Source organism: Myxocyprinus asiaticus, chromosome 24 (assembly GCF_019703515.2).
Source record: "Myxocyprinus asiaticus isolate MX2 ecotype Aquarium Trade chromosome 24, UBuf_Myxa_2, whole genome shotgun sequence".
NCBI lineage: Eukaryota > Metazoa > Chordata > Actinopteri > Cypriniformes > Catostomidae > Myxocyprinus > Myxocyprinus asiaticus.
In genome coordinates, this window is record NC_059367.1 from 28877753 (window position 1) to 28900976 (window position 23224).

The window sequence follows — 23224 nt, forward strand, 5'->3', positions numbered from 1 at the left end:
TCGATGAAAGCGAATGGAGAGAAATGGAGGTGACCTTAGTACTGTTATGGGGCAGGACTGTATATGTGTGCATCTGTATGTGTGTATATAATTGTATATATGGAAGACAACTAACAAGTGAAATGAAAGATTTTTGGTTTGCGTTGGTCTTTTAATGACATTTTTACTTTAGGACCTTTATTGGAGTAGGAAAAATTTATAGTTTGTTTCTGTTAATGTAAGTAGACTTGAGGAAAGAAAAATTACAGATCTCAGCTATATACAGCAATGAGTTTGAATGGAAAACAAATGGAGAGAACTTTTGGTCTCCTGCTTCTCAGATTTATCTCTGAGAAAAGGACCCTAGTTATCTCATGTGTTTCCTCTAGAGTTTTAGAAGAGATCTCAACAATGTCATAAACTGTGCTCAGATTTACAAGATTCATATTTCAAAATTTTTCATCAAATTCTTTCAAAACCAAATTATCTTGGCTTGCTACACAAAGTCCATATTTTCATGCTTCTCAAAGGCCACACACACACATGAACTCTCAGTCATATTTGTGGCTCTTACCCCTAAGATAACTTGTATAAGTGACACTGATGTCACACCACATGGTTGTTGGTGGAGTGTAATTACTTTTTCTTTTGCAGTGAGGGAAGAGTCTTAATCTGCATGGGATGGGGGTTTGGTTAGGGGCTGTATGCAAATTCTCTGCTATACTCAAGATTAACAAATGATTTGCGGTGTTAACCTAATTACACAGAGCTATTTTAAGGCGTTATACAATCAGCATTCTGTCTAATGGGTTCTGCTCTCCTCTCCTTTTTTTTTAAGCAGCATATAAATCACATATATTCCATGACATTAAAGTAGATACCAGTGACCATTTTTGATAGGTGAAATGGTTTTATGTTTTTCCCTGTCTGCTACCTTTGATGTCAATGTTTATAGAGTTGCAGGATTCTTTGGAGTTTTTCAGACTGAATATGTAATTGCGTAAAAAAAATAAGATGCAGCACAACAAATAGAAAAGAGCACAGGTGTCTCTAGAAACGTTTTCTAAAAGTTAAAGTTCTTTTAACCTGACATGGTGTCTAGAAAATGCAGAACTCCTGTGTGAGACTCTGAAAGAATAACAAGACAAGGTGCAATGGTCAAAGATGTTAATCTAGTGCATTTTTACATAGGAAAACAATTTAAAGACAGTATGGAAGGAAGCAAAAACGCGTTCGTTGTGAACGACCCCTTGTGGTACTATCAGCGTTGTCAGGACATCAATGCCCCTTTGACACATTAAACCTGGTAAATTGCAGTAAAATTTTTGGATTGCCTTTACTGGTAAATTTACCACATCTGCTATTCACACATGCACACATGTCTTTCTGTCGTGGCCCTGCATGCTTGGTTTCCATTGGCTGCTCACCATATGACTTCATATTTGAGTCCTGGATCATCATACACTAAGAGATTTCCTTTATATTCGGTCCTAAAATATCAAACATGTTTGATTTTCTCCGCCTTAATGGAATCATTACATTATCTGTCCAATTTGATGACTTTTTTTGACTGTGTCATGGAATGCAGAGGCAGGACCCAGACGCACAGTTGAAAGATAAAAGGGAATTATTTAATACAACAAGGGCAAAACACAAACCAAAAACTCCCACGAGGGGAAAAAATAAACATAAACTACCCCGAAGGGGAAAAACACAAAATAAATAATCCAGGCATGGGAAACAGGTAACAGGACCGACCGGACTGGGCTACGGGAACCAGGGAAGGAGTAAACAGACCAACTGGCAGGACCGACATGAGAGAACCAACAAGACAGGAAACAAGACGAACTGGCACTGGACAGCAAACACAAGGAGACTAAAATAGGGAGAGAAATCAACAGGTTAACAAGACAGGGCAATTGTGACTAATGAACTAATAATGGGCAAACAAGGAGGCAGGGTATGACGTAAGACAGACAGACATGTGGCGATACAGAAACAAAACAAAGCGACGTGCTCTCACAAGACAACAAATCACCCGAATGGCATGAGCACACATCGCCAAGACAATAAGGCAATATACGCCCATGCCAACTGACAAACAAGATGAGAGAATGCGTAGCAACGCTAAACAAAGTGATGCCACGCATTCTCACATTAAACTAAACCTGAACACCACGTGATGCACGCAACAGGTGACAAAAACAAGGCAGGACACCTGTGTGAGAGTTCGGCCACACACAAACCTGAAATCTCAGACTGAAGTGACCAAACCTCAGTACAATGTGAATACAGCTCGCGACAGACACAGAAAATGGAGCATGAGTGTCCGGATCCTGACATAGACTGAAACTGGACCAGACAGGGAACTCGGGATCCAGACAACACGCTATGGACATGAAACATAAGACAGCTCTCGACCCAGGCGAGCACCGCAACACGAGGTTCAACCGTGTTCACGAGAGACAGACATAAACTATTGACAGGAGTGCATGCTGCCAAGATGACATAAGCACAATGCACCCATGTCAGTAACAGACAGACATGGAGTATGAGTGTCCGGATCCTGACACAGACTGAAACTGAACCAGACAGGAAGTCAGGATCCAGACACCATGCTCCAGACATGAAACAGGACAGACCGAAGAGCGCACGGCAGGGAATACAACCGAAACCGTGCACTCACACAAAGACAGACAACGAAACACAAGACAGACATGGGACGATGATGCCACGACTGACAGAGTGACAGGACCGTGACATTCTGAGTAACTGAATCATCTCTGTCAGAACTTTGTTACTGGCCCAGAGCAGACTTCTTTCATCAGTGCGTCCTGACCTCGTACGTGCTCAAACCGTTAATCTTACCGTAATGTTACAACTTCTCAATAGTCCCTTTCACACATACAGCCATTTCCTAAAAAAATTAACAGCAATTTTCAGTTTAGAGGTCATGTGTGAACACGACTCATCCGAAAATACAAGTAAATTTAGGCCTGGCTGTTTCCCCGAATGAGAATTTGTAACATTACCGAAAAGTTCAGTTTTGATGCTACAGTATGTGTTAACAGAGTCATAAGATTAACGGTTTTAGCATGTGTGAGTTCAGGATGCACTGGGCGGAGATGACTCATTTACTCTGGAGTCAAAAATAAATTTAATCAAATTGGACAGATAGTAAAATTGTTCAATTTAGTCTGAGGATATAAAATATAGGGGAAATCTCATGTTCCACGACTCATATCTGAAGTCATATGGTCGACATGTGTTTTTCTGTGTGTTTCTGTGAGTATTTTGCTATTGTATGAGCCAAAGAAAGGCTTGTACAATGAATTTGACTTGCTTGCTTAAATGCTTTGTTGGCATAATTGTCACCTTTTGAAATATTTACAAAGTGTATACAGTATTTATAGTATGACAATAGACAATACAGAAAATAGGTAATAGTGGTGCACCGATCAGAAAATTTGAGGCCGATACCGATCTCTGATTTTTTTTAACACTAAGATCGGCCGATAGCCGATACTGATTCTGATTCTGATTTTTTTTTAAAGTGCCCTTTGCCACACTTTTGCAAGTTATATTGTGCAGTTATATGTTCATGCCCCACAGAGTCAAATTACGGTAACACTTTACAAAAAGGTTCCATTTGTTAACATTATTTAACAACATTACTGTAGTTAACATGAACTAATTAACATAATGTTAGTTACAACATATACTATTAATTTTTTTAAATCAATAGTTATATTAGTTAACATTAGTTAATGCACTATGAACTAACATGAACTAACAATGAAACATTTTTATTTTATTAACTAACATTACAATCAAGGACAGATTAAGAACTGAGAGGCCCATGGGCCGGTACACCGTGGAGGCCCCCGAAGACGTGACTACGTTCACCTTTATGCGCTACGTGGACGCTTGGCAGATTTGGTCGGATTTTTCAAATTGACTGAAGAAAAGTTTGGCGCAGTGTCTTACATGGCCAATTATATATATGATCCAAAATCATGTGTTATTAATAGGGATGTGCATGGTGCCTGTATTCAAATTCCAAATCACTTATTATTCTGCACGTGTTTAGAGGTCTTCAACCCAAACTGAGTCTGACGGTACTTGACAAACCTTTGGGTTTTGGGCCAGGTTCGGGTCAGTTTTTCAAGTAGGCTATAGGGCGTGTTACAGGCTGTTCACATGTGCGTCTGCACTGTTTTCCAATTGTTTTTCTAGGTGATGTAGAGAGGTGGACTGGACGGACATCTTTGATTGTTGTGCCACCCACAACTATTTTTTCGTGTACCGCGCAGGACCGTCGCATTTTTTTAGACACTGTGTAAAGTGTGGACACTGTGTAGAAGACACCTGTGTTCTATTTCACCATTTGTTGCACTGCATCTAGCTTTTTCAGTGCTGGTGTCACAGATCGACATTCTGATGAATTTCAGGTTGCGAAGTGGACTTGCCACGGTATCATAATTTTCACACCGGTGTGGTGTTCACGTTCAAACCGACTAACACTGGTATTACAGCTGGTTGGACGCTAAGTGGTACTATGGGGTAATTTTTGTTCAGCAATAGCCTACACAATAATGCAAGGCAGCTTGATTTCAAACTTTGAACTTTATTTTGTATTTATTTTAACTAAAATTTCAAATGAAACTGGAAAAACTGAAGTGCAGTTAAAATGTGTGTTGTTCAACTTTTTGAAAGATGGCTTTTCAATAGTGGTGAGGGGCAACATCTCTTTGGCAAGGAACAAATCGTATCCGTGCATTCTCTCCATCATGGGCTACTGGTCGGGTATTTCGTTGTCCGGGCAAATACATCACTTATTGTGTGTTGTTGTGGGTTTAATGTTGGTGTTTTATTACCTTTCATCCCAGGACCCAGTTTAGCTGCTTCGTAAGAGTAATGACTTTGAATGTGTGAATACATTTTTTTGTTCCCTCCTAGGGCTGGGCGATATGCAAGAAATACGTTCACGATATTTTTATTAATATATATATATTAATATATATAATTATATATATATATCACATATATCCATTTACATTGTCAACCCCCCGGCTGAGGGATCGGTGAATATTCTTGCTTTAGTGATTTTGCATTGAAAATTAAATTAATTTATTAAAAAAAAAAAAAAAAACTTAAACCAAAGACATTTCTAAATTCAAATTGCACTTCAAACAAAATGAAAAAGCAATTAAAATAACGAAGTGCTCAAAAAAAAAAAAAAAAAAATCATATATAACCACCTTTCCATTTATTGTCACGCAAGTATCCATCTATGACAATAGGCATAAAATTACTAATACAAATTAAGATCTAAAAACAATTCTAAATGTAAACATAATAATTATAATGATGATAATAATCACTGAAATAGAAATCATGATTCGAGGTGAATGTGTTTTTGTATTATTTTATGATTTAATCACAGATGTATTGGCTATATATAAAGTGACCCTGCAGAGTTGCGCTCACAACGAACAGCTCTGTGGAAATAAAGTGAACTGAACTCAAAACACCTCCTGAGCTGAGATGTCTGAGGTCATTTGTAGCATTCTCATAGACGAAACTATTCTTGCAAAATATTTTCAGAAGACTGACAAAGAAAGAGTGAGAACCCTTTACATACACGTGTTCCACGAGACATCACGCCTCCGAACAGCGTGTCAGACATGCACATAGATGGCTTTTCTGTCATTTGTTTTTAAAAATATAATAAAGTGTTTTTCTTCAAGTGTGTGTCTGTTTGTCTAACAGCATTTCTTGTGTCATTCCGAATCCGAGACGTCTTACAGTTACCCACCATGCACATTATATTCGCTACCTGCAATTAAACGTCTTCTGTCAGTGCGTGTACTTTGCTGCCTTTGTAATGTGATATGTTGGTAAAGAACATCTGGCTTTCAATGCATAATTTAGGTTGATTTACATGGGTCGCAAACTCTTCATTAGGCAACTATTCTTTATTTAAGGCTATTCTTTTCGTTAGGCTATTGTATTGATATTGGAAGTTCCATTCATATTGTTTCCACCGGTGTTGTCCCTTGTACCGAGTAAAACCGGTAACACCATACACCGTGGCAACCTTATTGCGAAGAGGACTTAATGTGACTTACACATGTGTCCATATTGTTTTTCACCTGGCAAAGTGTTCAGTGCTTGATAAATGGTGAGACAATGTTTTTTTCCCCCTTTTGCTCTGGTGTGCAGACAATAATTACACAAGTTAAATGCTGAATCATTTAAAAATCAAAGCATCCCAAAGAGGTTTATAAATCATAGCATTCTCTGCCCCATGGAAAGTGAACCTGACTGAGCAGAATTATGCATTTTCCATTTATTAAGAATAGGCCTACTTTGTTGAAGGCAGTGACAGAGATTATTTTTGTTCGAATTGAATGTGATTTTATCATTTGAAAATCTATGTATTGTGCTATTTAGGCTCATAGCTCACTTTGCACTTCATTCCCTGCTATCTGAGATTGTGTTTGACGCATCCATGGCAATAAACGTTCTTTATTCCCAAGTCCCGACAAATAACACAGTAACCATTTGTGAACTCTCGCGGTGAACCAAATATTACAAAATGTTACTGTGCACATATTTAGGGTATTAAGGCATCTTTCACTTTATAATTAAACATTAAATGCATGCAGGGCTTAAACATTTTAAAGTCCTCTATACTGTTGTACGAATTCTGTCACTTATATGAATTTAAACCATCAGCTTTGTACACAGCCAGGGTAAACTGCACCTTATCTTTGTGTTTGGAAGTTTGTTTTGTGAATCAAGGCTGTTCTTTGTAGTTCTTCAAATAAACGTGCTGCACCTGTGAGACGCAGATCCCGTGAGCGCGCACTCCAGTGCCTGTGCTCACGCTGCTGTCGTCCAGCACGCTTTCTGCGTGGTATTTCGCATAAGGCTGACATTTGCGTGGATTATAATAATGATCTCAAAATAAATAAATAGATAAATGATTTAGAGCTTGGGGACCTTCGGGGTTAGAGCCTCCTGGGCTTCGGCCCAATTGGCCCGGGGGTTAATCCATCCCTGATTACAATTAATAAAGGCTGTAAAAATATATTGTTCATTATTTGTTCATGATGCCTAATGCATTAACTAATGTTAACGAATAGAACCTTTTTATAAAGTTACCAAAATTACATAAAAATTGCATTAATTGTGAATTGCTAACATTTATTTGTTTTGAAACAGTTATGAATAGTTCTGTTGTCAATATCAAAAGGTCATTGTGACATAGTCATTGTAAAAACCACGAGAGCATCGCACACAGCAGAGATACGTTCAAAAATAAGAAAAATATATCCATTACCATCTCTAAAACTGCTCCAGTGAGAAATCATTAACATCTATGATTTGTTTACTCTCTTTGGCATTTTGCTGTAACACAAATCACTAATTATTAAGCAAATGCATGAAGACGTGGTGCCGTTATGGTTAAAATGTAGTTGCTGTGAATAGTGGTAATGTGAACAACATTAATCTGATTTAAATTGGGATCCTCACAGAATAGCGCTGAGATGAGTGACTGATGAGATATTGAGAGCACCTGGAGAGTGTGCATGTTTGATTGACACCACAAGTGAGCATATTGAAGGGAGTGAAGCTGAAAGTGCTCATGATCGCTCAACACTATGGCGTCCCTTTAGGCTCTAAAATATGACTTTGCATCACGCACTCGTTTCACTGAATGTGTCACTCAACATTTTTAAAGGTTCTACCATTTACTCCATTAAATTCAAGATGCAGACGAGACATAGACGTGACACAGATGTCAAGTAAACCACGTGTCTCAGTGAAGCATCTAGGCAGACGTCAGATCATTCAGGTATTGCAGTGGAGTGATTTGTGTTCAATTTCGCTAACACATAATGCAACACGGTATGTAACACGGCTCAGTGAAGCATGTCAGCGTCTGCCCTAATTACTTCCCTTCACTCACTCATCTTAATGAACGTGACGTCTGCGTCTGCCATTTTTTAAGCTCTTAACTATTGTTCCTGTTATCCCCTATATGTTATGTGTTTTTCTTGGCCAACTTTTTCAATGAACTTAGAAATCTAAGTTTTTTGCATCACACTCTTTTGTTTATCTACTACATGGCAAGATTAAATTGTTATATTGTCAGTATAATGCATAACTAGAGTGAGAAAAGAGATGCTTAAATTTAAAAACTCTACCAAATATAACATATAAATACATCCATAATAGCAAAACATAAATGTGATCAAAGATAGAAAATCAATAAAATTATTATCATTTATATGAAATATACTTATTAATTTGCATTGCATAATATATTATTAGAATAAAAAGATACTTAAATTGACAGTCATTTGGTTTGATGCATATAACTTTGTTTAGATTAACATGCATTTTATCCAAAGAAACTTACAAATGAGTAAACAGTATAAACAGACAAGGCTGCTGCTTTACAAACTCCCAAAAAATAAGGTCTGTAAAATGTTTCTGGCAGATTCTAGCATGTTCATATTTTGATCAGCCCACTGAAGTATTTCAAAGACAAGATAAATCAACAAAACAGTTCCCTTCAAGTCCAAATGCTTCACCATCTCTTCAGGGTATAAATGTCCTACATAATTGGCCTCTGACATTGATTTTTTTTTTTTACAATTTTGAAACAAGGGTGTAAATGGGACTTTATTTACACCTATGAAAAGACCAATAATAATAATAAATGTTTTCATCTTAAAACATAAGCCTTGATTGACTTTCTTGACTTTCTGTTTTTATCCCTGTCATGATCTAATGTTATATTAACACTTTAGCCACCAATAGCACTGTTAAGAAATGAAAGTAATAGATATTTTAGTGGGCTGAAAAAATTCTTAAAATGTACATGAACTATTTTACAGACTTTAGGTGTAGGTTCGTACTAACACATTAACTAAGTTTGTACAATATCTGAGTCAGTTCAGCAACACACTTCATTAATTCAGTCTGATTTTACAAGAACTAGAGTTATTATAGTTACCAATATGTATGTAATATGTAAAATGTAACCATTTAATACACATCTTATGAAACAATCTAACAGTGAAGTACACACTTATAGCTCTTTCAAATTTGTCAACAAGGTGTCATTTGTTTTAAGAATTTGTATTTTAATTTGTAACCCCATGTTTTATTAAACATTGGGTTTCTTTTTTTTTTTTTTTTACTACAAACAACATTTTAACACTTATGTTATGTCCCTTTATGTGTATGGCGACATTTTAACACTGAACATTTAACAACATTCAGTACTTTTAATAAGGGCATTTTTGCAAACAATACAATGTTTTACATTTTCACTCGTGTGCTTGGTGGCATTTTGCCAGTAGCCCACAAGGTGGTGGTATTGCATTACTTTCTATTCCAGGAACAGTGCAACAGTTTGTTTTCGGATGCAGACGTAGCGTTAAAGAGACGCAGACGTCATGTTCAGTGAGACGAGTGCGTGATGCAAAGTCATAATTTTGACACTAAAGGGACGCCATACAACACAATGTCTGATTGTCACAACTCACGTTACATCATGTATACTCAGATTTGTATATGCATGTTTATTTGTTGTTTAATTAGTTTTTAAACCTGTTTGCAGTCTCTTTATCCTCTACGTGCTCACAGTGCAGCGAGTCAGAATTACTACCGTAATGACTCTAGAAAATGGGCAACTTAATTTTAATACACGTGTAATTCTTACACATTTTTAAAAATAAACCTGGATATTCATCTGAATTACAGCATGTCTGAAAGTTTAAATTCGTGAATACTTAGAATTGCCAACAATTTACCCTCCAGACGTCACACTGCCATGCATCAAGGGCTGAGCAAGCGCTCATTCATTAGAGGAACAGTGTATGTGTGATTCCCTGGGTGCTGCAAAAAGATCGGCCCTGAATCGATCAGTGCACGTGCACACCTAATTGGTAAGGTTAAGTATATAAAGAAATGTAGAAAAAGAAGGGGGAAATAAACTAAAAGGACAAGGTATTAGAAAATAAAACTGGATTTTTTTATTTTTCTGAAGGAAATACCAGTACTCTCAAAGCAGGAAAATATTAGCATTAAAGATCCCATGAAATCGCTGGACGAGCACAGTTTTCTTTCATTTTTTGACATATTTCTTATTTAAACTGGAAGTTTGGGCAGAACTTATAGAAGCTATCATGAACCCTAATATTAACTTTTGTTATTAAGGGGCAATATTTTTAAGGGGATTTTTCCCCTTTTTCTCTCAATTTGGAATGCCCAATTCCCAATGCGCTCTAAGTCCTCGTGGTCGCATAGTGATTCGCCTCAGTCCGGGTGGCGGAGGACGAATCCCAGTTGCCTCCGCGTCTGAGACAGTCAACCCGCGCATCTTATCACATGGCTTGTTGAGCGCGTTGCCACGGAGACATAGCGCGTGTGGAGGCTTCACGCCATCCACCGCGGCAACCACGCTCAATTCACCACGCGCCCCACTGAGAACAAACCACGTTATAGCGACCACAAGGAGGTTACCCCATGTGACTCTACCCTCCCTAGCAACCGGGCCAATTTGGTTGCTTAGAGACCTGGCTGGAGTCACTCAGCACGCCCTGGGATTCGAACTAGCGAACTCCAGGGGTGGTAGCCAGCATATTTTACCACTAAGCTACCCTGGCCCATTAAGGGGCAATATTAACCCCCTGGAATTGATTTTAAGGGGCTTTTTTAAATTTTTTATGAAGGCATAGCTGTAAATAATTCAAGATATCATAACAGTAAACTAGAATTCATATATTCTAAACCAATAAGCAGATAGGCCTAAAATAGAAAATGATATATGTAAAATGTTAGAAAACAAACTAGATAACAGAGGAACACTCTACAGGGGCATTTATTTAAAATATGTGGGGCAGTTTCTGCACTTTCAGTCGAATGGTGGCCCTGGTTAATTTGTGACCCTGGTATATACATAAATATAGTCACTTTCAAAGTAATAAATCACCCAATCTAATCTCAATCCATGGTTGTGTGTGTGTGTGTGTTCACAGGAGAGTGAGCTTCAGCATGTTCTGCAGCAGAAAGCACATCTGAATCTCCAGTTGTTCAGCGATACCCAGAAGGCAGTAAAGTATGAGCAGGTAAGCAGTCTGTCTCATTTTAGCTTACCGCTTGAATACAAACCCTTGAAGCACACTCACTCATACACACACAATGGCATTGTAATCTGTTCTCGCTATCGTTTGTTCCCTGGTGAAGAGCACTAATGGTGTTTTTGCCACTCCAGTGGAGGAGCAGGATTGTTCCTCATAAAGCTGGAGGCCTTGGGCCGTCCGCCAAACATTTCTGCATCCTCTAACTCAATCCAATGAGTCCCTCTGCCCCTCTGGAGCACAGCAGTGACCACCCACTCACTCAAGAGATGGATGAGTTCATCTCCGCAAGGGTGTATCAATGCACAGTGCATGAGAGTGCACAGTGATGTAAATGTCCTGCTGATCTGTGGTTATGCTTAAGGAGAAATAAAAAATGAAAAAGGTTTAACTTTGGTGTAACTCAATCACAAGTACAACTGGATATTTTATTTCCTGAAGGATATACTAGTGCTTTCAAAGCAGGAGAAGATTAGCTGCAAAGATCCCATGAAATCGCTTAATGAACGCAGCTCTGCGCATGCATCAGGTGCGAGGAAGGGTTATCAAGCTTTAAATCATGATCGCACCTAGGAGACTGCAGATGGCAAGATTTATAGTGAAAAAGAAGGTACCTTTTTGTTTGTTCTCACCCAAAACCGATCGGATAGCTTCACAATACATGGATTAAACCACATGAGCCGTATTAATTAACATTTATGCTGACTTTATGTCTTTTTTGGACACGATTGACTTGCATTGTATGGATACATTACATCATATCTCCATTAAAACATCTTCGTTTGTGTTCCGAAGAAGAAAAAAAGGCTTACGAGTTTGAGACGGCATAAGAGTGAGTAAATGATGAGAGAATTATCATTTTTGGGTGAACTATTCCTTTAATACTTGTGGATAGGGTTTTAGAATAAAACTTAACCAGAATGTGGAATTTATAGCAATAGTGTCCTGCAAGCACTGTAAATACATCATTAAGTTGAATAATGTTAGTTTAAGTCCCAATTAGCAGTACATGTCAGCTGTAAAAGAGGTCAGGCAATTAGTACTTTGATGTGTAACATTTCAAAGCAACACAAGGCCACTAATTTGTCAGCCACAACATTAAAACCACCTGCCTAATATTGTGTAGGTCCCCCTCGTACCACCAAAACAGTGCCAACCTACATCTCAGAATAGCATTCTGAGATGCTATTATTCTCACCACAATTGTACAGAGCGGTTATCTGAGTTACCATAGACTTTGTCAGTTCAAACGAGTCTGGTCATTCTCTGTTGACCTCTCTCATCAACAAGGCATTTCCATCTGCAGAACTGCCGCTCACTGGATGTTTTTTGTTTTTGGCACCATTCTGAGTAAATTCTAGAGACTGTTGCGCGTGAAAATCCCAGGAGATCAGCAATTACAGAAATAGTGCATAAAATCAAGCAGATACGGGTCAGGAGCTTCAGTTAATGTTCACATCAACCATCAGAATGGGGGAAAAATGTGATCTCAGTGATTTGGAGCGTGGAATGATTGTTGGTGCCAGACGGGCTGGTTTGAGTATTTCTGTAACTGCTGATCTCCTGGGATTTTCATGCACAACAGACTCTAGAATTTACTCAGAATGGTGCCAAAAACAAAAAACATCCAGTGAGCTGCAGTTCTGTAGACGGAAATGTCTTGTTGATGAGAGAGGTCAACAGAGAATGGCCAGACTGGTTCGAACTGACAAAGTCTACGGTAACTCAGATAACCGCTCTGTACAATTGTGGTGAGAAGAATATCATCTCAGAATGCTATTGAGATGCAGGTTGGCGCTGTTTTGGCTGCACGAGGGGGACCTACACAATATTAGTAGGTGATTTTAATGTTGTGGCTGATCGGTGTATAATGCGTCAAATAATGACAGCATATGCCATGAATACTTTTAATTGTCTGAGATAAGCAATGGTTGCAAGACACAGACAGACAGAATATATATGCTAAAAACCACAAAAGCATAACCTCAAAATTACCAAAGATTTTAACAAACACTCCTGTAACCCAGCTGTTAGAGCTTATGGTGGGACTGCCTTTCGGAAACTGCTTTTATCCCATGCAGGTGCACAGAGAAACATTACCTGGTATAACTAGCACAACCCCTGAGAAATGTAAAAAAGTAATATGGTCTGGTAATTCATCCTCCATCTTATATTCTGCATCCAGACAGGTTTATCTTTTGATAAATGATCATGTCTATTAGCATAGTGGGCCAAGGCAAATGAGCTTGCTTTATAGGACCAGAGTATTCAATGTTACATATGGTATAAGTACCATATTCTGGGTTAACGAAACCCATGCATTCTAAATAGATTCAACGATGGTTTCATGAAGAAAATGATGAAATAGCACACCTTGTCATCATCAAACCTTTATGGGAACTTCTGGAGCTCATAGTGTGCAGTAGATTTCCACCTCTTTCATTCCCCTCCTCCATTGATTTTAATATTCTGTTGTTTATCCACCCTTTGTATGTGTCTATATATGAGTGTGTGTGTGTGTGTGTGTGTGTGTGTGTGTGTGTGTGTGTGTATTGGTGCTTAAGATGGTCATGTTGATATCACTTACAATGTTGATGAGGTTCTTGTGTTTGTATATGTGTAGAGTCATAGAAACGCAATTTCCTGAAGGATCAGTTTATGACAATGTCAAGACAAGACATGGTATGCTAGAGTTTTGAATGTGGTGTATGTTAGTGTATGTGTAACAGCAGAGTGTGTTTATGTATGTGTGTGTGTGTGTGTGTGTGTGTGTGTGTGTGTGTGTGTGTGTTTGGAACTTTGATCATCTGATTTATGTGATGAGCAGATATGAGGAACTGCTGCACTCTGGACCTGGCGGATATTACATTCTCGTAATAGCTGAATGGTATAAAAAAAAAAACATGATTGGGTTCATGGTCGAACAGTGACAAGTTTGGGTTTGTCTCGGCGCTGATGAGCCTTAGCTGCCATCGTTCAAGCTTCCATCATTTAGACATAAATTAGAGTACAAACACATCATTGACAGTCTCTTTACCAAAGACTTTTTAACGGATTTCTGAGAACAGATCCACAGAGCTCTACCGAGAGCACAGCTTTTTGCTTTCCTATCTGTGCCACAAGGTAAAGGTGCATATGCAAATTTTGATACTTGGGTGTTTTTGGTTGTTGCATAGGTGTTGCATTTCCTAAGGTCTTCTAAACTTTTTTTTACCATGTTGCTATATGGTTGTTAAGGCATTGATAGGTGATTGCTCTATAATATTGTGGACACTAGATATGGATCAAGTCCCTCCTTCAACAGAAGTGGAATTGGGAATTTTCATCCATTTTATTGTCCGTCAAGCAAAAATCTTAAGTCTAATTGCTTTGACAAGTAGAACACCTCTGCTCAACAAGCTATACAATGTGAGGTATGACCATTAATAACAGTAATGGGCTCTTCACACCAAACGTGTCCTTGCTCTAAAAAAGCAATACATAGTGCCACAAACGCAGGCATCTTGAGACCTCATGCCATCCCAGATTCTTTAGAACAAAAACGATGATTTTTCAAAGAATATTTCTGCTCTGTAGGTTTATGAAATGCAAGTAAATAATGACCAAAATCTTGAAGCTCCTTAAAGCACATAAAGGTAGCATAGAAGTAATCCATTTGACTCCAGTGGTTCAATCCATGTCTTCTCGGGCGATCCAATCGATTTTGGGTGGGGACAGACCAAAATATGACACATTTTTACTGTTCATCTTTCCATTGCAGTCTCTAGGCACAATCATGATTTCAAGCTCGATTACACTTCCTAGTGCTTGCTCGCCAAGGAGAATGCAGATGGCAAGATTTATAGTGCAAATTGAGTTCCATTTTGGTCTGTTCTCACTCAAAGCCGATTGGATCGTGTTCACTCATTCACTATTTCCTATATCAGTCCTCTTGTCAGTCCTCCCTGCGGTGTATTATGGGCAATAAACCGTCTGCGATTGTACGTCCAATGTACTCTCAAAATCAGAGTGCATTGTGGGTAAGAATGAGTGAACGAATGTAGGGAACGTGTAGTTTACTCAGAATTCAGACGCTACTACAAAATGGCCAACACAGTGCACTATATAGTGGATAGGGGGCGATTTCGGACACAGCAATGGATTAAAACACTTTAGTCCTATGGATTACTTTAATGCTGCCTTTATGTGCTTTCTGGAGCTTCAAAGTTTTGGACCCCATTCACTTGCATTGTATGGACCTACAGAGCTCAAATATTCTTCTAAAAATCGTTGTTTGTGTTCTGCAGAAAAAAAGAAAGTCATACACATCTGGTATGGCATGAGGGTGAGTAAATGAGAGAACATTTTCAATTATGTGTGAACTATTCCATAAAATGGTCTTAATCAGATAGTAGTGGGTACTCACTGTTCTCCATTGCTTACGCCTTCTGATGCTGCACCTGTGATCTATGATCATCTACTTTGGCCTGCATTTGATGTGCACTTCTGTGGTCTCCACTAAGCGCCCTGTAACCTGCTTTAAGTTAATCTTTTAGTCATGTCTGTGTCAGTATATAATTGGAGGCACATCTTGGCATCCCATCCTGGCAGTGCACTCCAGTTTCTTCTCGCTGAGCTGTTCAATGGTACACCACGTCAGGGAACAGGAACTCCGCTCCCTCATTAGACATTTATGAATGCAATACCTATTAGACTGAGAGATAAATAAAGAGGAAGGAAAGGGAGAAAGAATTGCTTGGAAAAGACAGCATAGTTGCCAAATGAAGGAACAGTTATACCTTAATAATGCAAATCAGTAGCCTACTCATGAAAGGCTCATCTTTAAAGGGATAGTTCACCCAAAGATGACAGTTCTGTGATCATTTAATCTCCCTCGTGTTTTTCAAGACACTGAGACTGTAGCACAAACTCTTTTATGTTGTGATGCAAAAGTGAGAGAAGTAATGGTTTGGCGTCTCTGGGCGAGTCATGTGAGCCCGCTGTTGCTTGAAAAGAAAAGTCCTTCATGCATCACTTATTTTGTGAGTTCAGCTGCCCCCATCTCAAATAGCTGTTTGAGAGTGAGACATCAATGAATCTAGAGCTCGGAATGGCAGTCATCAAGATGGCAGCTGCCCCATCTACACAGTTTGTATCTATCCAGACTGTTAGTGGCTCAGCAGTACTGTAGGAGAGAAGGGTCATTTAAGGTATTACGGTTAAGAATGTTGAATTGTGAAAAATGCATCTTAGAATGGTGTGGTGAAATAGTTGTATTTGTGGTTGTGGTTACTTTTATGTGGTGGTTTCCTAGATGCAGTCGAGGCCTTGCATCTGACTTAAGTAGTAGTAAATAAAAGTAAATTAGTTTGCTTCACTGAAAAACTTTGAAATGGAAGAATACGTTTATTCCTTGTAGTTACCTTTGTGAATTAGGAATGATGTTCCCTTGGAATGCCATGTACATCATGCCTCAAAGACAACATCCATAATAAGACCAAATTCCAAGAGAAACTGAATGTTCAGCATTAAATAATGTGGGGCGATTTTATCCATTGAGATTAGGGCTGGGCGATATATCGAATATTCATGATATAATCGCAATGATTTTGCTGACGATATCAAATTGAAAAATATAGTAAAAATCGTGATGATTTTAATGTGCTTTTTATTTGGCCATTAAGTTTCATAAAGAGCATAGGTAGACTAATTTCACGATCCTTCAGGGCTGCACAATTAATCAAAATAACATCAATATGGCGATATGGTCATATGAGATTATTAAACTGCAAAAGACTGTGATTAAAGACAGATAAACATAGTCAGTGTAAGCTTCAGAATGAACAGGTGACATGCTGTTATAGTGATGTGTTATGAGACGTTATAAGACGTTATAAGTAGCTCTGTTCACTTTCACTTATAATAACAGGTGCGTAGTCGCTAAATGATGCTTTTCTCTTTTCAAGTGACTGTGATAATTGTTTGCCTGTAATTTAACTATTTCTTTTACAAAAACAAAAAAAAGTCAGATTAATATGCTTTAAAATTTCACTCTTTATTCCAGCCCACATAACAATATTAATAATAATATTAAGAATACTTTGCCAAAAAAACTTTCCATTCATTCCTCTTGGAAGTTCTGCAAAGCTTGTCAGAGCAAGCAATGGTAACCAAGGAGGGCGGGGCTTAGCGAAGGATCAGTTATCGAGATAAATATCAAATATCGCCAATAGGCTGAAAAAATATCCCTAATCAAGATTTGATGGATTGTGAAAAGGACACTATAATATTATTTGTTGATATTATTTCCCCTCCACCCATTTTGCTTTGGTTATGTCAGCAGAAAATAATAGTCATTTCAGAGGTGGAGAAAGTTATAACACTTTGATTAAAGATTATGAAGAAAAATGATGAGTGCTCTTGCTTTCAAAATGACGTAATGGAGCACAACGGAATGAATGGGGCTTCTTAAAAACAGCGGTCATGGCACAAGATGCAAAAAAACAGCGAGATGTGGTGCAATGTCCAAGGACATTGTTTAACATATATTGTATGTACATAGATCAACAAACAACAGACAAAAAATAGTGTAGACAGAGCTCAGTAATATTTCATGTGTGAACGGCTACTTTCACCTGGGACACTGATTAAGAAAGTAACTAAGGTCAGTTTTAATTTCATGCTGTCTTTAATTTTATACAAGAATGTTGTTTCCCCAACGCCACTGTTACTGTATAACAACATGCAGATTGAATGTCATATGAATCAACACTACAAGTGTAGTAGGTGAAAAATATTTCCTCCAGAACAGCCTGTTCAGCCCTGATTGTTGTAGCAGTGAGCTGTGAGGGTCAGATTGCAGACAAGAGATGAGTGTCAGATTGGACAGGTGTGGAGTGTGTGTACCCACTGCCTCTCTTTCTGACAGTTCAGCTTTTTCTCATGACTGACGTCAACGCCTCTGTTCTCTCTCCCTCTAAATACATTGCTGTAAGCCCTGAGAGGGTTTCCAAGCTCAGCACTATAGTTTGAAGACTGCATATGTTCTATGTACCACACAATGCATCAGCAGAATGTAATGGGGTGTTCTGGCCCTGTGGACTTTTAGAAAATCAATTCTTTAAAAAAAATTAAAAAAAATTATTATTGTCACGTCTCATATTTCATATCAAGCATATATATGTTTTTTTCCCACTTCCTTAAACTTCACTATTATTATTTTTTTCCACTTCCAGAGTGGCTAAAACACAGAGAATGGAGGCTTCACTCGCACACCTGAACCAGGTGTGGGAGAGAAATGGGCAAGCTGCCGTATCTCTTTGCATTGCCAGAAAACTAGTGTAAATAATGAAACTGTGCGAGAGAGACCCACCGTGTGCCCGATAGAGACTGAATGGCAGACAGAGAAAAAAATAGTTTTGAGATTTTAAACTGCAACATTCAGTTTATTTTATATATGTTTGTGTAGTGTCTTATAATGCATAGATAATGTGCACTTAAGTTTATCTTGACAATAAAGCTTGATATAAATTGAATTTGCCCATTTAATTCTATAATTAAAAAAGTCCACTTGAAAAGGCAGAAGATTTTGCCAAACTTTTAATTACAGCTTTTCCACTGATTTTATGGCATGTAAACATATACATTATCAAAGATTTATACCTGTAGAAATGTTTCTAATTTAATATATATATATATATATATATGTATATATATATATAAAATAAATGATGACTAACCAATTTCTTGCATATTCTTTGAGACAAAGTATAAATGTAAATAGATTATGTTTTAATGTTTGTTTTAATGTACCATGTTCCATAATTAATCGCGCTAAAAAATCACGCAGAAAACTGTGTGATTAATTAGTTTAAAAATGCATAATTTTTATATGCATAATTTGTACTGATTACAAGTATTTACATTGATATGTAGAACAAGAGTTAAAATGGTACTGTCTCTTTAAGAAAATCGGCATTTCAGCATTTTATTGTGGTTAGGCGAATATTAACGAGTGGAGTCATATAGCTTCTTTATTAGAATTAAATATTTATTTTTTGTTGTTTTCGGTCAACAACTGACTGTAAAGAACAAACAGGATATTAAATGAGACGTTATCAATGACATATGGATTGTGTGGATCTCGACTTTGGACACATTAAATGGACCGAGTCAACCCAACCTTTACCTCTCAACACGCAGTGAAATGATCTCAATGCTTAACCTCGCAATTTAACAGATCAATTTTGATCGTTTGAATTAACATTGTAATTAATCCCAAAATCTATGTTTTTACCCAGCCCTAATTCCTATTAAAAGTCAAACTTTTTGTTTTATAGGTTCAACAAAGCAAAATTAAATTATTTTTGCATACCTGCTGGAACCTGCTTACCTGTGTGGGAAACATTGCCATAGATCATTGAGCTAGTTTTTAAAGGAGACAATCATTCAACAGCATAATTGAATCTGAGGTCAAATAGTTCATGCTGGTGCACCCAGAGGCGACCGGGTTGGGACATAAGTATCCAGCACTGCCCTCTCAGACCCTGCTGTTTGTGAAAGCATGCTGGATGTTGTAGACTATGTTGAACAATTTCACCTATTTGCCTTGTGGCCACATGGGTCCAGATGGTCTCATTCATGTATGATCCACTTCTACCCCACTGCAGACCCAAAGACAACCACTGCGGATACATACAAACCAATACACTACAGACACAATTATATGTATATTATAATATTATGTTATATTATGTAACATATAATCACACTTCATGATTTTGTTATTACCTTTTGGCACTTTATTAATGGTGCTGGTTAAGACAAGCATCACTATTACTGTTGCTCATACTTGCTTTTAGGGATTTTAGCCCCTAACCCTAAGTATTAAACTTAAACACATAACTTGTATGGAAATTACTCAAGTTGGAGCACCACAGCTCTATGTGCTGAAGAAAGCACACCAGCCCCTAGGCCATGGCTCCAAAATGGTGTGGGATTTTTTTCTAAAGAGCTGTGTAGGGTTGCACCAGCTGTAAGGTCTCACTTAAGTTGGGAGGTAAAGTTCACACTAAGGGCTTTGTAACTACTAGTTAGTTTGTAACTAAGTCAGTGCTTAATTTGGTTGCACCACCTGTTCTTAAGCCAAGACTTAACTAGTAGGTCGTAAGCATAATATGACGTTTACCTGTATTGATCCAATAAACAGCCTTCATATTTGTACACAGAAGTGTTAAAAAGCCGTGAACTTCAATTTGATCTTGTTACGGCTGATGTTCAAACCTTGTTTGCTCACGTAACTGTCAGCTGTAATAAATTATATCCCCATTAAAATACGATAGGTAATAAAAGTAGATCTGATAATTAGTATATTTGCCCTATGTAAATAACAATATATAGAAACTGTATCTAAAATAAATAAGGGGTGATAAATAAATACTAATACAACAGACTGGAAAAATAGACATTTATTCATTTTAATATCCTATATATATTTTGAATGTTGAAACTTGTCACTGGGTGACGCACCCTGAAAACTGCACTTAGATCGGTTTCATACTGAAGAGCTGCTTAAAAGTACGTTTTTTCTCTCTCGTAAATGTAAACAAGTGTAAATCTCAACATCATAATGTATGTCGAAAGGACTGAGGCCAGTCACGCAAAACATGAGCTCATTGATGTCATAAAATATCTGTCTGCTTTTTCATTCCAACCTTTACTCCTGGTCGGCGGCTGCTGTAAATATTTAGTTCATATGTAGGGTTACGGTCTACCTAAGTTTAATAGTGCAACGCTCAAATATTTAGTAGTGCGTAAATTGTGACTTAGTGCCCATTTGCGCCACAATTAGGCTAAGTTGTAACTTACGCACAGCTGGTGCAACTGGACCCTGAAATCTTAAGTTTTTATTGGTAGGAATTGAATGACCTTTTACCAACAAAGGACATTGTTTAATCTCTCTTTTTGCCTCTCTCTCTCTCTCTCTCTCTCTCTCTCTCTCACTCTGTCTCAGGTGAAATGTGAGTATGAACAGCTGCAGGAGGCTCTGTACACAGTGACAGTGGAGAGAGATTGTGCTCTGTTGGAGAGGACTGAGCTCCAAGGCAAACTGGAGAACCTAGAACAGGTGCTGAAGGTGAGAACCTGCCACACTCTTCAGTATGATGATGATTAGGAATGGGGGTTCATTACAGGAACAACAATATCAACATGTTGTTCTAAGGTTAAAAAAAAAAGCATCATTTTATTTCCATTTTTAAGTATTAAGAATTTTATTTTGACATCATTTTCATGTTATTTAAGTAAATTTTCTGCCTAAATTCTCATTACTGTAATGCATCCAAGCTTTACTTTTGAGTTTTTTAGTAATTTCCATTATTCTCAACATTGATTCTAATGGTTAATTGACATTTAAATTTGCATAAATTGAAGACAGTACAACAAATACTGTGATGTATAAATTGTATTTAAATAATACAATTTAAATAATTAAAATAAATAATATACAGTACTGTGCAAAAGCACATATGATGTTTCACAAAAAACATTTGTCTTAAGATGGTTATTTATATCTTCGGCTATAGTGTCAATAAGAAATATACATTTTACACTCCAAAACATTAATTTTGCAAATAGAAAAGAATAGAGTAGAACAGGGAGCCCTGCAACAAATGGCATGGCCCCACTGACCATTGAGTCAGTCTGGGATTAAATAAAGAGACAGCAATTGAGACAGCCTAAACAGATAGAAGAACTGTGGTGAATTCTCCAAGAGGCTTGGAACATCCTATCTGCCAACAACCAAGAAAAACTGTGTCCAGGTGGACTTAGGAGAATTGAGGCTTTGAAGGCAAAGGTGGTCACACCAAATATTGATTTAGCTTTTTCTTTTTTTATGTTTTCTGGACTTTGTGTGACATTAATTGTTAAATTAAAACTATTTATGCCATTATTTTTGAAAACATTGCAACATTTTTCACAAGTGCCTAAAACTTTTGCACAGTACTGTAAAAAATGTTTTTCATATTACAGTAATGGGACAGAGATATTTTGAGTTACTGTAATAAGAATTAGGAGGGAAAATGTGCTTAGTCATGAAAACAATTTCACAGTGCTCCTTAAAATAGGCTTCATTTTCTTTTCACAAAATATTATTGGCAGATGCTATTTGCACCCTTGTGCAAATAATAGTATATGCTATTTACACCACAGTGCAAATAGTGGCAGATATTATTTGCACCCAATTTAAATACTAAAATACAGTATGGGCATCACTGCAGTGTGCTTATTGAGATTATTTAGAGTCCCACAGACACACTATATTAACCTCTTCCCCTAAACCTAAACTTACCTTAGAAAAAAATAACCTTGGTTTTACTACAGTAACTTGGTTTCACCATGGTATTTTTTGTAAATTTACAGTAAACACAAAATTAGCCATGGTTACTATATTACCACCATATTACTGTACTAACACCATGGTTTATTGCATTAAAACTAGGGTTTTTGCCAAAAAACATGGTTACTAGAATATTAGTAATACATTGATGCAATTTTCACACAACTGATTCACTGTGACCAAATCACTGTGATAAAGTCAACATTTATATAAATTTTTATCCATTATTTTTTTTATTTATTTATTTATTTTGTAGTTTTAAAGGAAATATTAAGAGTGAAAACAGGAAATCAGATGGGGAAAAAGAGTGTGAGAAAACGTGGATTCGAACCACGGTCACTATAGGACAACACTACTCATTCACCAACCGACTTTACACCCCATACCACTGCAGTGACACCTACTGTTTAGTTTTTCGTATATATATCTGCGGTTCCACCAGACTTTTGGGGTGCAAATAAATACACTGTGTGGCAGATACTATTTACACCGGGGTGCAAATAGACACTCCGAATATTATTTCATATTTCTTTCTTTAGATTTTGGGGTGATATATAACCCGAAAATGTTCTTGTCCAGTTTTGTGAGATTCACCTAATTAGCCTTCTTATATGTATGCTGAGTTCAGTCATCAAGGTGTGTGTGTGTGGTGGCTAGTGTTGGGTAGTAACGGTTTACAAGTAATCTGGATTATGTAATCAGATGA

The 23224-nt window shown here is 37.5% G+C and overlaps 1 protein-coding gene across 1 annotated transcript in view; it reads left to right on the top strand.

Moving 5' to 3' along the window:
- Positions 1-23224, top strand: part of LOC127414760 (RIMS-binding protein 2-like) — a 246122-nt gene that overhangs the window by 144989 nt on the left and 77909 nt on the right. Inside the window, exons 5-6 of the mRNA XM_051653018.1 lie at positions 11040-11129; positions 21133-21255. Coding sequence (XP_051508978.1) covers positions 11040-11129; positions 21133-21255 — 213 coding nt within the window. The remainder of the gene's footprint in view (positions 1-11039; positions 11130-21132; positions 21256-23224) is intronic.